The sequence below is a fragment of the Alosa pseudoharengus genome, unplaced genomic scaffold (assembly GCF_046254945.1).
Source record: "Alosa pseudoharengus isolate Yale_2024_CS ecotype anadromous, Long Island Sound unplaced genomic scaffold, YU_APseudo_1.1 YU_APseudo_1.1_scf_1, whole genome shotgun sequence".
NCBI classification, from domain to species: Eukaryota; Metazoa; Chordata; class Actinopteri; order Clupeiformes; family Clupeidae; genus Alosa; species Alosa pseudoharengus.
The window spans coordinates 50516874-50531050 of NW_027468564.1; the positions used below are offsets into that span (position 1 = coordinate 50516874).

The following is a 14177-nucleotide window of genomic DNA, read 5'->3' on the forward strand; positions in this document are numbered from 1 at the left end:
CTTCAGGCAAACTCAGGCAGAGGATGTTTCATGCATGTGTAGACTCTGAGAAGGGAGCTAAAGGAACAGTGTTGGAGAAGCTTTTTTGAAAGTCTAGCTTTGCAAACTGCTGATGGCTTTAAACTGGTTTAAACAGGTTGAACTGCAGCAAAACTATGAAGAAATTGAGTTAGGTTAACATTATTTAGAAAAAGAAATTCCTACTTTTAAAAAAGGATCAAATTGATGGATAACTAAACTAAAACTAAAATAAAATAAACCAATGTGACCATAACTGCTATACACGACTGCATGGTCTGATTGGATAGTGTGGCATCCATAAGTTCCTCCGACCATTAGAGGCCATCTTTTGCTCTCCTCCCTGGCCACTCGTGACCATGACCTTGGATCAGTGCCCTTCTTTTGCAGTCTTTTTTTTTTGGACCATGATCCTCTGCTTCAGATGCTCAGGGCCTTTCATGTGTGTCCCCCAGCCTGTGGATCATCAGGCTGCCCTGGCCCTCTTGCCTTATGGGGAGCCTCTTAGGCCATCATGCTCTCCCATCTCCCCAGGGACTGGACGCCTGGTGCCAGGTGCTGGGAACAGGGCCTCAGCTGCTTATGTGTGAGATGTGTGCATGGCTATAGAGATCGATTTAGACAGAGTTCGTTTTGGTTGATCCATAACCTCCCTCTCCAGGATGCTGCTTGATTTCTGCCAGGTTTTTACTGTATACATTTCTCTGACAGGATTCTCCTCATGCACACCTCATCGTCCCTCTTAAGTTTGACGTTTACATTTCCTGTCCTTCACTTTGCTGCAATTCATGCCACAATTGTCTTGAAAAGAGGGTGCAGTCGTTACCATTGTGGGTGATCTTACCTGCAAGCTCTCTCTCTTTCCTACCTGCCGCTCGACCTGGATGCCTTCCTGCAATGGAAGGTCTGAGATTCTGCAGAAGGAGATGGGTGAGAGGGGTTGGTATTGGCCTCAGGTAGTTAAGGGTTAATACGTTAATAACTACAACAGTATCACTCTAGCTAATATTGACAATGTTCATACATTAGTTTTGAGAACAATAGAAAGACAACATATGCATCAACATGAGGCGTTGTCTTCATTTGTATCATTCCTAGTGTGATCGGCCATATTACACCTCTTAAGGGAACCGCTGAGATCTCTACCCAGCAGGCTGTTGGGAGAGTTGCTTGTTTCTGGTCCAGGTATCTCCAGTGACGTGACCTGCTGTCCACCTGCTGCTCTAGGACTTCTGATGCTCAGGCGTCTAGAGATCATAGACCCTCGGGGAGTTTCCTTTTACTACACAGGTCATGAGTATGTTTCTTTCTGATGAAACTAATGAGCTACAGCGAATGGATAGTTGGGTTTCTGTTGTGTGCTGGGCCTGTGTGAATTGAATTATTGTTTGGAAACAGGTGACCCTGAGAAGGTCCAAATCAATGTTTCACGTTTACATCAGCCCGCCTGGAAAAGCGCAAGGTGTTCTGCCCTATGCCTATGTCTGAACACTAGACCGAACAAACACATGTCTATGCTGCTCTCACCTTCATACACATTCAGATCCATAGTTATAAACACACACACACACACACACACACACACTCGCACACGCACACACACACACACACACACACACACACACACACACTCGCACACCGAGACACACATTCTGTCTCTTTCTGACTCTCCTTTCTCCCTCCCTCCCTCTCTCACTGTCTTCTGCAGTTTGACGCTCACCCCCCCCTCCCCTCCAACCCCCACCCTGTTGACACATGTCTGAATACCTAGAAACAGATATTATGTCTGTCTTCACTTCCTCATATATCTCCTTATTCATCCCATCATTCATTCATTCATTTCTTTGGTTCTTCCTCTCCCTCTCTCCCCCTCCCCCATTGTCCCGTGTATGCTGACTGCAGCATGTTGGACAGAGACAGCCTAGCGCTGCAGCCCGGGCCATCTCTCCCCAGGCGAGCAATTAGAGGACGGTATTAATTAAACAGAGTTTCCTCTTTCAGAAGCCCCTGGTGTGTGTGTGTGTGTGTGTGTGTGTGTGTGTGTGTGTGCGCGTGTGTGTGGGTTTTCTGGCCTGTCCCATCTCATTTGTCTGGCCTCTTCTCACTCCTCCATCATCTAATGGTGCTTAATTATTAGAAAATGGAGCCCGAGAGGGAGACGAGAGTAATATGAAGAACATAGTTCAGTTGATTTCGTTGAGGTAGCCAGTCTACAGTACTTGTTTTTTTTTTAATGGGGATTTGAGGGGTGTGATCTGTAGATTCAGGCAGGTATCTCTCAGATGGGACCACATGTAGCCTACTCTGTAGCTACTCCATGCAAATAACCTGCTTACAGCATTGTGGAGGATTACCAAAGAACATTCCAGGTTTGTCTGTAGGTGTTGCAGAGACGTTTCTTATTTACTTGGATTTTTGCTCTCCTGACACATCGTGCAGCGTTGCCGCACATCTGCTGTGTGTTGCATTCTGGGAGGGATGCTCTGAGGGCCAGCTGTACGTACATTTGCGAATGTAGCGTTATCACCGTCATGGACACACCGCAGATTGCGAACGCTGTCAGACCCAAGTTTCCATCGTATTTATCAATCGTTAAACTGCCCCTTTCTCTGCCTTTCTTCTCCCATAAACGCAATTTACAAACGTCCACAACTGAATGACAGCACCTACTGTACATACAAACACAGTTGAATGAAGTTAACTGATGACAACATTAAAAAGAATCAAACGTTTAGCGATCATGAAATAATACCATACATGATAAGATGTAAACAAGCAGGGAGATAATGAAGATCAGTAGTTCTACTCAAACTACTTGTGCACGTAGGCTATGGAAGATTGGTCAAATCTAGCAAGTAGGAAAGTTTAAGTGAATGACGTGAAAGTGAAAGTAAGACATTCGAAAGGCCAACAAAAGTTGAGGTTGCTTTTGGTAGTAGGCTACAAATACTTTCACCACAAAAACTGGTGCTCTAAATAGCGATTCTGTTGTCTTTGAAAGGTTCTCTTAGTGACGCATTGAACTGCAATTTGGATTAACACCTGCTTTTACAAGGCGGACGTATTTAGGCGCAGAATAGACGTGCCCTTTCAGGAGCAGTCTTTGTACATACCACGGAATAAATAATTAGGCGCTTTTTACTCTTCTCCTCCCGTCTTTTTACGCTAAACTCCCACTTTCCCCTGGATAATCCCATGAATGCATATGCATGACATGACAAACGCAATCTGCCACTTTCAGCTCCCGCGACAGGCAGTTTGCGCTTTTACATCATTGCGGCCTGTTTGTACATACCTCGCAATGATTTTACGCGCACATTGCGAAACAAATACGCCTGAAGTGGGCGCAAAAGCGTTAGTACATCTGGCCCTGAGTGTGTTGCCTCCCTCTCTCTGATCCCAGACCTGCCATGATGTGCGCTGACACCTTACCCTGTACCAAGGCCGTAGCCATGATGTCAACATTGGGGGGGACCAAATCTGTCGTGCGGTCTGAATTTCAATAATAGAATTTCAATACATTTCCTGCCATGCATAAATATTATTAAAATCACAAACAAGTTATTAGTTAAGTCAGTCAATTAGGATATACCAAACTTTTGACGGACATAGGCACGGATGGATTATGAACCCCTGGGCATAGATGCAAAAAAAAACTCCCCAGTTAAGATAGGGGGGCCCGGGGGCATACTCCCCCGGAAGATTTAAAAAAAAAAATTACCCGACTTGTGACGACTTGTGAGTTTTGTGGAAATAGAAGTGCGGAGAAGCAACTTCACACAGTCTTAGGCTTCAGGGCCCCCTGAGCTCTTGGGCCCAGTAGGTCCATTCAATAATCCATCCCTGGACATAGACCTGTGGTATGACTCCATTTGTCTCCAAAATGTATATTTTAAAAGAAAATACAGACTAGAGTATCTTTGATATTACACTGAATGCTTACTCATAGGTTTGGACCTATAGCCCAATCATATTTTGTATTTTGATTTTATTATTCTGGCGGCACTAATCACACAATTTTAAGGTAGTTTGAAAGAGATGGGATTCAAGATAGGCTACTAAGACAGGTCCCTCTTCTGTCTGACTCACCTCAAGTTACCCTACGCATTATAGGCTGGTTTCTGACAGAAATTACGTTTTGTGTTAACATGTAGAAACACAACCTTTATTTGGTGAATGGAGGTGGAAATTTCTTTCTTTGGTTATTGTCCGCGATTCACATTAACTGTGGGCTATCACCGCCATTTTTTTTTTTTCAACTTTTGTGCCGTCGCCACATTGAGTACGTTTTGACTGCATGAATGCGCGATTGAGTGCGCATCTAAATGTAACATGCAAGATGCAACAACCATTTCTAAGAGGCTTATAAACCGGTTCTTTTCTGACATTACTACTAGCATATGAATGCATTATTATGACCGCCGCTAGCAAGCTGTCATATAGGGATTTTTTTTTTTTTTTTCGTCATCTACTTCATGAATTTTTGGTCAACGATACCCGGGACACCGAACCACCGGGGCACATGAAATTTGGTGGGTATGTAGCCCCACTAGACTTTTACGGAAAAATTTTGTTTCGTCCCTGGGGGCCACTCCCCCCCCCCCCCCCCCGTGCTGGGCCCCCCGAACCGCAAAAAAAGCAGTTTTTCCTAAATAACTACCTGAACCGTGGCACTGAGGATGAAGAATCTTTTATGGTATGTTGGTCTCAAGGGCCCACATCAATCTGGCCCATAATCACTCATTTGTGATTTGCACCCCCCCGGTAAAAAATGAAAATGCAATATTATTCTGCTTTAATCGCCCCTATCTTCAGTTAAGATGTTCAGAACTGCACCAAATTGTATGTGTATGATTGACCTGGCATTCTCTGGGGGTATGCCAAGTTTCGTAGAATTTCATCCATGGGGGGGTCTAAAACAAAAATTAGGTTTGGTGTACATTTAGTGACTGTACACTCATTGGCCTGTAGATGGCGGTGCACACATATACACATGCACACACACACAGGCACCCACATACTATCGGTATTAGAACGGCCAATACATAATTACAAATTCAGTAGGATTAAAAGAAAGCCAAAATAAATATTCATCATCATCATCATCATAGCTGCATTTCCAGTATTGGTTTGTCCACTAGATGGCGCATCGTTGCAGTGAGACGTAATTTTGTTGGAAGTTAAAAGTGGGTTGGAAAAACAATGGACGCTTCCTACAGTTTACCGCAGAGAACGTCTAATAAGGATAGGATGATGTTCACATGAAATGTAATTCCCATTTCTTCTTGAAGCCGAAATAAATCTAAGGGTGTTTATCGGACATGCTTGGTTTTTACTGCAGGTACGTTAATCTTATAATATCAATAAGGACCTAGGTAATGTTACCGTTAGCGTTGGTTGAGTGATGGAGGCCAATTTGATTGATTGCATTTGTAAAAAACTATAAATGCGTTATACCAAGCAAATTGATAGCAGCACTGTAATTGTATCTTTCGACTGTCATTTGTTGCACGTGCTACAAAAATCATTCTGTGCAATGGAAGATTTACCAACGTTACACCGCCGGTCTGATACAGTTTTGCCTATACTGTACATGCGTGAGACTGAGACGCCTGTTTATTTTGTTTTAAGTGCGTGCAGGGTGTGAGAGGGGAATCGATGTGCTTTGATCCCAGTATGGTAGTTGTAGTCTGTGAAATTAAAAAGCATGTGTGTGTGAAGTATCCAAACAATGACACCTTCATTTCATTATGGCTGCTTTAGCAACACACCTTAAGCTACTGTGTAGTGGGTCCCATTTAGAAGTGGCTACTTCATTTGCGCTTTCCTTGACTCATGGAGCTGCGTGCATTTTATTACAACTTTTCGCCACGATATGGCAGTTTAAGTCCGCTTGATACTGTAAGGCGTAAGCCATTGGTTTCCAAAGGAGATTTTATTTGTGTCGCCAGCATAGCCTATTGACAATTTATGTTGTAAATATGCCTACCTTATAGCTTAGGGAGGCTTTTAGATGACTAAAATCTTATGTAGAAGAAGAAACATTCACAAAAAATCCATCCATCCAAAAATGACCTTTGTTTTTGATAGCTGTTGAAAACGGCATGGAACTGACAGAGATGTTTTTGTTTATAAATAAATAAATAAATAAATAAATAACATTATGCTGATACCTTTTGCTTTTCCCAAATACAATGTAGCCTACAGGTGTAAGTGACCTTTCATCAATCCAGTTGCAATGGATGAACTGTGATGAACTGCCCTACTTGTGATTGTTTAGAGATTTTAAAGGTTTTATAACAATGCTACATCTTCTTTGGCTATTCTACAATCTATTCACCTTTTCAGCACCAGTAGGCTACTTTCTGTGCAGCCGCACACACACACTCAGGCATGCCAAACAAGCATACACAAAAGTTTCAAGAGTGGGGGATGGAGTAAAATATGGAGACAAATTGAAGTGTGATTTCTTTTCGCGGAACGGATGTACAGGACTGAGCGGCGGTCATATTTTGTACCGCTATGTGGTACATCTAGTTTATGTTGTAAGACATGTGAAAGAAATGAATGACACAGGCACGCACAAATTCAAATAAAAGGATACTACGTTTCACTTTCGCTATCATTGCGAGAAAATAGGCTACAGTATAGAAAATGCTTCAAAATTCTCTTTGAGTCTGATCAGCTTCTAAAATGAATGGGGTTTCCTTAGACAGTGCTACACCTTTCCAACAAGTTTTGTGAGAACGGTATCTTTTGCGATATTATTGACAGTAGGGTGCAGGAAGCTTTTGCTAGCACACGCCTCTAACGAAAAACGCAAAACCACCAGGACAAACCACTCACAGTGTAGGCTACTCTCTCTGAAACCATCAATAGGTCACTAATTTGTGCGTTATTTACGTTTGATTGCATTTCAGATGGTGGGAATTGTTGGTTTCCTGTAGTAGCCTTCAGCGTTTTTTTCTTTCTTTCTTTTTCTATGTACGAATATTGGGGGGGGACACGTCCAATGTCTATGGTGACTACGGCCCTGCCCTGTACAACAACCACTGTTCCCTGTGCAGCCCGCGGGATGCGAGCAGGCAAACACAAACGAAAATGTTTAGTGTAACACCCTCTTGTCTTTCTATCTCTTGCCCCGTCTTCACCTACCTAATGGTTTATGCATTAGAAACACGCTGGGAGTATCAGTGTGTGTGTGTCAGTGTGTGTGTGTGTCAGTGTGTGTGATGATATGCGTTTGGTACACTAGCAGTAGCGGGGCTCATGAAATATTCATGCCGATTGACGAGTGGTTTACGGGCGAGCGGCGGGAGGCAAGCGAGACCGCCGGGTTCGGATCTCGTCGGTGAGTCACACAGGAGGGTGCGCTAACCCGGCCCCCGGCCCCCGGCGCGGTGTGGCGGAAGGGCAGGTCTCGCCTCGTCGCTATAAGGATGACACTTGATGTTTACTTCGCCCGGCGGTTTATTTTTCTGACATTTTTGGTTTGGTCTCTTGTCTGACTGAGAGTGTCTCGGTATAAAGAATGGCAGCAGTTGGCATGGTGCTTGGTGTTTACCATGCGTCTCTTCCTCCTCCTCCTCTTCCTCCTCCTCCTCCTGCACATCTTCCTCTTGTCAGTGCGCTTTGCTTCCAGTCTGACTCACGGAGACGAGTGACTGGTGGTCGGTGACAGCGACTCCGTTCATGCATCGGCAGCATTCAAACAGATGTCAGAGCACCTGGGCCACTCACTCAAATCCTCCCCTCATTCTCTATTTCCATCTTCTCCTCTTGACTTGTCCTCCCCCTACTGAGAGCTCTCTCTCCAGGAGCTTCACTACTTCACTCATTCTCATAAAGAATGGTGACGTACTGTACAGAACTCAAAAGGCTTCCTTCCCCCCCCCCTTCCCCTTTTCCTCTTTGCTTGGCAAACCTTGTCTTCATTTTGCGACGTTAGTCATCTAATTCTAAAATTACCATTTGACTTTATTCAACCAACTTTTCAGAGTCAGCATGCACTCCCTTTAGTTCCCGGAGGAGAGTGAGTGGAGCTTAAATGGCTTTGACCAGAGCAGAGTGCCCTTTTCATGGACTACCGTAAAGGCTGCACTTATCCCATAGTTTATTCAGTATCCCTCTGTTTTATACCTCTTTTTCTCTGTGACCTTCTCATTCTCTCTCTCTCTCTTTCTCTCTATTTCCCCTTTTTCCTTTGGTCTCCATATGTCCCTGCAGGACGAGTAAGTGGCAGATTTACTTCCACGCTCCACGTTTGTCTCTGAGGGCTGAATGTGCCTCGTCTTCATACTCTCGTCTCTTTTGCCTTGTTGCTCTCTGTGGCTCTCAGACGCCACATTCACTGAACAGAGACTCAGACTCACAGACTATTATACTGTACACAGCATACAGACTATTATACTGGACCTGGTCAATTATACTGGAGTGCAAGACAAATCCAATGGAGCAGAATGGAACACAGCAGTTGCACTGTATCATCAAAATGAGAATGGAGCCTCTATTGTCAAGTGAAATAACTGCAGTGTGTTGCTTTAATGAGTTTGCCTCTCCTTGAATAGCTTCTTCATCTCTCTGTCTCTTTCTCTCTCTCTCTCTCTCTCTCTCTCTCTCTCTCTCTCTCTCTCTCTCTCTCTCTCTCTCTCTCTCTCTCTCTCAGGTGGTGTCCAAGGGGCTCTACCTCGGCGAGCGGGCCTACCTTCGCAGCAGCTGGAACATCCTGGACGGTTTCCTGGTCTTCGTGTCGCTCGTGGACATTGTTGTCTCCATGGCGGGCGGCGCCAAGATCCTAGGCGTCCTGCGTGTGCTCCGGCTGCTCAGGACATTGCGCCCCCTCAGGTGAGGTGGACTCATGCCAATTTGTATTATTATTATTATTATTATTATTATTATTATTATTGTTATTATTATTATTATTATTATTATTATTATTATTATTATTATTCAAGTTCACCGAATCCAGAAAAAACAGCACTTGTTTCTGGTTCTCATTTTCAGCCCCCCACCCCCATATTAAGATTAAGATTAAGCCTTGGCACACTGGTGCAGGACAGAGTTTGTCGATGCTAGGCATATTTTTATTGATATACTGCTGTGTGTTTTTCTGATATGAATTGGCAAAACAAGCTGAATGCTCTTGGGTAGCTAAGCACAGACATAATAATCCAACATCATTGATTCAGCTTGTCACTGTGCCTTGCAGCAACGCCAAAGATAATATTCACAGCTAAATGGAGTATGGAATGCTAAGAAACTTTCAGTGTTTTATTGACTGATTGATCAATTCCAGTCTTCCATCTTCCCTTCCTTCCTTCCTTCCTTCCTCTCTTCCTTTTCCCTCCCTCCCTCTCCTCCCTCCCTCTCCTTCCTTCCTCCCTTGCTTTCCTTCCTTGCTTCCTTGCTTCCTTCCTTCATGTGTTCTTCCTCACATGGCAGGGTGATCAGTCGAGCTCCAGGACTTAAGTTGGTGGTGGAGACCCTCATCACCTCGCTCAAGCCCATCGGCAACATCGTGCTCATCTGCTGTGCCTTCTTCATCATCTTCGGCATCCTCGGGGTCCAGGTACCACTTTCATGTTCTTTTTCATTTCACTTAGGAATGAGTGCAATATTGTATTTGTTGTTGATGTTGTTGTTGTAGGGGTGGGGAGGTGTTGTGTGTGTGTGTATGTGTGTGTGTGTGTGTGTGTGTGTGTGTGTGTGTGTGTGTGTGTGTGTGTGTGTGTGTGTGTGTGTGTGTGTGTGTGTGTGTGTGTGAGTGAGTTGAGAGATTAAGGTAGATTAAAATGTTATGGGTTTGTAATCTATGTGGTTGTCTGTATGCAATTGTGATGCACAGATCCATACTGTACATGCAGATGTATGCATTTCTATCTAGACGACGTTAGAGTGTGAAATGATTCTAATGTGCTTACATTCATGGGCGTCCAGCCTCCTTCTCTTCTCTGTGCTGCAAGCCTGCGTCTTGACAAGCTCTGAAATCTCCAATCTAATCTGATTTATTCCACTATCTATCTCCTGAGAGGCACTGTTTTGTTTTTTGTTTTCTTTTACGGTTAGAATGCAGAGAAGCGAGGATTATGATGAGTCGTCATGCAGGAGTTTAGAGCCTCAGGAGTTTATTTCCTCCACTTACACAAAAAGCTCCGTTATGAGTTTTGACTTTCACTGGATGAGGAGAAGCACTTAAAAGATGTCTTAATGTTTGTTAGTTTTTTATTTATTTATTTATTTGTTTACTTATCTGGTCTTCCGCAGCTTTTTAAAGGAAAGTTCTACTACTGTGTGGGCTTGGATGTGAAGAACATCACCAATAAATCCGACTGCCTGTCTGCCAATTACAGATGGGTTCACCACAAGTACAATTTTGATAATCTTGGACAGGTACGACTATTTTTGTAATTGTTATTTGACAGCAAGTACATGATTTTACCAGTGACTGTACAGTACTGTGCTTTACAGTAGGTATATGTGGCAGAAGACTTTTGGTGTTTCCTTTGCAGTAGTGGGATTTTGGCTGTGGGACAGATATGCATCAGTAGCTAGTGTTACAGGAGTGATGTGGTGAGCTGTAGCTGAATTGTCTCTCCTCCATGTTTGGTACCGCAGGCTTTGATGTCCCTGTTTGTGCTGGCCTCTAAGGATGGCTGGGTCAACATCATGTATCACGGCCTGGATGCTGTTGGCATAGATCAGCAGGTACACACACACACACACACACACACTAAAGCATTGACACACAGAGACACCCTCACACACATAACACACATTGAAGCTTTCCACTGGCTAACTACACAGGAAATATGATGTCTTCCTCTCATCCTTACCTTAATTATATCCCTAATTTAACAATGATTCTCTTCTGTTTTTTCTCTCTCTTTCTCCTCTTCCTCCCTGATCTGTCCATCCATCCACCCATCCCTCCGTCCCTCTCTCTCTCTCTCTCTCTCTCCCTGCGCTGCGCTGCGCTGCGTTCCCCAGCCCATCATGAACTACAGCCCGTGGATGCTGCTGTACTTCATCTCGTTCCTGCTCATCGTCAGCTTCTTCGTGCTCAACATGTTCGTGGGCGTGGTGGTGGAGAACTTCCACAAGTGCCGCCAGCACCAGGAGGTGGAGGAGGCCAAGAGGAGGGAGGAGAAGAGGCTCCGCCGCATGGAGAGGAAGAGACGGAGTAAGGGAGGAGGAGGAGGAGGAGGAGAGAGAAAGTGTGTGTGTGTGTTGGGGGGGAGGGGGGTTGAAAAAAATGATGTCTGGCGATTCCAACAGCCCAAGATTATGTCTTAAAATGCCTTGTCTTGTCCACACACCAAAGATATTTTGTTTACGGTCACTAAAGTGTAAATAAACTGAAAATGTGTGTGTGTGTGTCTGGGGGAGGAGGGAGGGGGGTTGTGTTTATGACCAATTAAAAGAGGGAGAGGAACAGCGAGGGGTGGAAGGAAGAGAGTAGGGGAAGCAGAGATGGGAGGAGGAGAGAGTGGGGGAAGGAACGAGTGGCATTTATTACCAATTAAAGGAGGGAGGAGAGAGGAACAGAGAGAGGGGTTGGAGGAGGAGAAGGAGGGAAGGAGGGATAGTGAGATACATAATAGGAGTAAGAGGTGAGGATGAAGAGGAGAGATAGTTGGTGAAGGATACTTTCAAGTTTTCAACTTTTCTCTTTCAAGTTTTGTTTATTAGCAGTAGAAAGGAGTAAGAGATATAGAGATATACAGAGAAGGAAGGATGGATGGAGGGAGAGTATAACTAAGTAAGTAAACTGTAAACTGGGGTATTTAGAACACAGTGTGATGAAGCTAAGAGATGGGTGATTGAATGTAAATAAACAAGGTGCAAAAGCTAGACAAAAATGACCAAATCTGCCTGGGAATGGAGATTAAAAATGGCAATGGGAAGGAGAATGACACAGAACCATATGGCTTGTACTTACGTGCAGCTGAAGTCCCACTCTCTATCAGCAGCAGAGACTTCTCTAATTTTAGCTTATCACAGACTCCACTCAGTGGCATGAAATAAGTGAATGTGGGCCACTCCGCTAATGAGCATTTGCGTCCAGCAGCCTGTATCCCAGATATATGATCATCTGCATGCGTCCATGACTAAGAGTGGGATTGGGAACAGGTTGGGTTCTAGCAGGTTAACTATGCAAGACGAATATCACAGGTTGTGTGGTGCCGTAAGTAGGTCAGCAAATCGGTCCTCCTCTGAGCTACCTTAATGCTTTAATATATGAATAAAGCCATTAGTTATTTTAGTGCGTTTGGGCCCATTTGTCTCGCTGCTAAAAGAGGGACAGATTAATCTGTGTCTCTCCCTCCTTGTGTCTCACTTATCTCTCTGTGTCATTTTCCCATCCTCTACCCTACCCATCCTTCATCACCCTCTCCACATCTCCTCCTCCTCCTCCCTTTCTGGCTTCCCCTTATGGCACTTCTTCAATCTTGCTGCCATATTTTTCTTCTTCGCCCCCGAGAGCCTCCTCCCCATCTTGCATCATTTCCTTTTCCCCCTCTCTCCCTCGCTCTCTTCCTCCTCTCCCCCTGTTCCTCCTGTTCACGACATCACTAGGCATACTTGATATACTGTACACATCCAGTACAAAGACGGGACACTGTGATCCAAGTGATATTGTAAGGCACAGGACAAGATATTCAAGTCCTTACAGGCAGGCTACACCTACACCAGGCATGCGACTGAAGTTTTCCGGTCACGGAACGTCTGCTGCAACAATTAGCTTCCAATCAACGAAACTGGCTGGACCAGACGACATAGCGGCGCGTACTAGTCAAACTCTTTTTATGCTCCGCAAACGGAGAGCTTCAACTGTGGACCCAGTGTAGCGCTAGCCTTATGCTAATACTTTTGGGCCCCACACCAAGGCCCAGTCTGTCTATCTCACATTACATGGGTATCTCGTAGAGAGAGATAAACAGACAATTTACAGCAAAGTGAAGAGGAACCCTTTTTTCCCTGTTCTTTTTTTGTCTCCCATTAATCTGGTTCTGTCTGACTGCTCCCCAGCAGGAGATGGCTTCCAGCACTCAGCACACAACAGTGAAGACAGAACCAGAGATTTGTCACGTCCGACCCTAAACGACGCCGATTCGAGGAAGCGTTTCCTCAGGCCTAGTTCAGCTCAGTTCAGCCTGGGTTGCCAGATATGGGGAAATACAAATCCCTCCCCCTAGCCCTGCCATGTTTATAATAGGAGATGCTTTGAGAATCAGATTTGCTGCCCACTTTGATTTTAGACTAAAAGCAAAGCACATGCAGCACCGCTGCCTCCACCACCTCAGCACTGCTGGCTCTTAAACTCACTCTGATTACATATGCATACATTTACATTTTGCCTTTGAAGTGCAAATGTGCCAGCGTGCCCGTTTACATGTCTTTTAAACGCCACTTGCAAACATGAACTAGTCAGTCTACGTTTAATCACCCGCTCGATTGCAACTTGTTTTTCTTTTTTTCTCACTCCATCCACTCTCCCTCTCTCCTTCCTCTGTCCTTTCTGTTGCATGTTTTTTGTTCTATGATCTACTTTCTGTGTCTCTCCCTCTGTAAGTGCTCTCTGTCCCTCTGTAAGTGGTCCCTGTCTCTCTCCGAGTGGTCTCTCTGTCCCTCTGTAAGTGCTCTCTGTCCCTCTGTAAGTGGTCTATGTCCCTCTCTGAGTGGACTCTCTGTCCCTCTGTAAGGTCTCTGTCCCTCTGTAAGTGGTCCCTGTCTCTCTGTAAGGTCTCTGTCCCTCTGTAAGGTCTCTATCCCTCTGTAAGTGCTCTCTGTCCCTCTGTAAGTGGTCTCTGTCCCTCTGTAAGTGGTCTCTGTCCCTCTGTAAGTGGTCTCTGTCCCTCTGTAAGGTCTCTGTCCCTCTGTAAGTGCTCTCTGTCCCTCTGTAAGTGGTCTCTGTCCCTCTGTAAGTGGTCTCTGTCCCTCTGTAAGGTCTCTGTCCCTCTGTAAGTGCTCTCTGTCCCTCTGTAAGTGGTCTCTGTCCCTCTCTGAGTGGACTCTCTGTCCCTCTGTAAGGTCTGTCCCTCTGTAAGGTCTCTGTCCCTCTGTAAGTGCTCTCTGTCCCTCTGTAAGTGGTCTCTGTCCCTCTCTGAGTGGACTCTCTGTCCCTCTGTAAGGTCTGTCCCTCTGTAAGGTCTCTGTCC

At 44.9% G+C, this 14177-nt stretch overlaps 1 protein-coding gene across 1 annotated transcript in view; it reads left to right on the forward strand.

Annotated features, from left to right (window-relative positions):
- LOC143119387 (voltage-dependent T-type calcium channel subunit alpha-1I-like) overlaps nucleotides 1-14177 on the forward strand; it is an 86521-nt gene that overhangs the window by 34137 nt on the left and 38207 nt on the right. The window contains exons 16-20 of the mRNA XM_076280858.1: nucleotides 8684-8862; nucleotides 9460-9586; nucleotides 10282-10407; nucleotides 10633-10722; nucleotides 11005-11197. Coding sequence (XP_076136973.1) covers nucleotides 8684-8862; nucleotides 9460-9586; nucleotides 10282-10407; nucleotides 10633-10722; nucleotides 11005-11197 — 715 coding nt within the window. The remainder of the gene's footprint in view (nucleotides 1-8683; nucleotides 8863-9459; nucleotides 9587-10281; nucleotides 10408-10632; nucleotides 10723-11004; nucleotides 11198-14177) is intronic.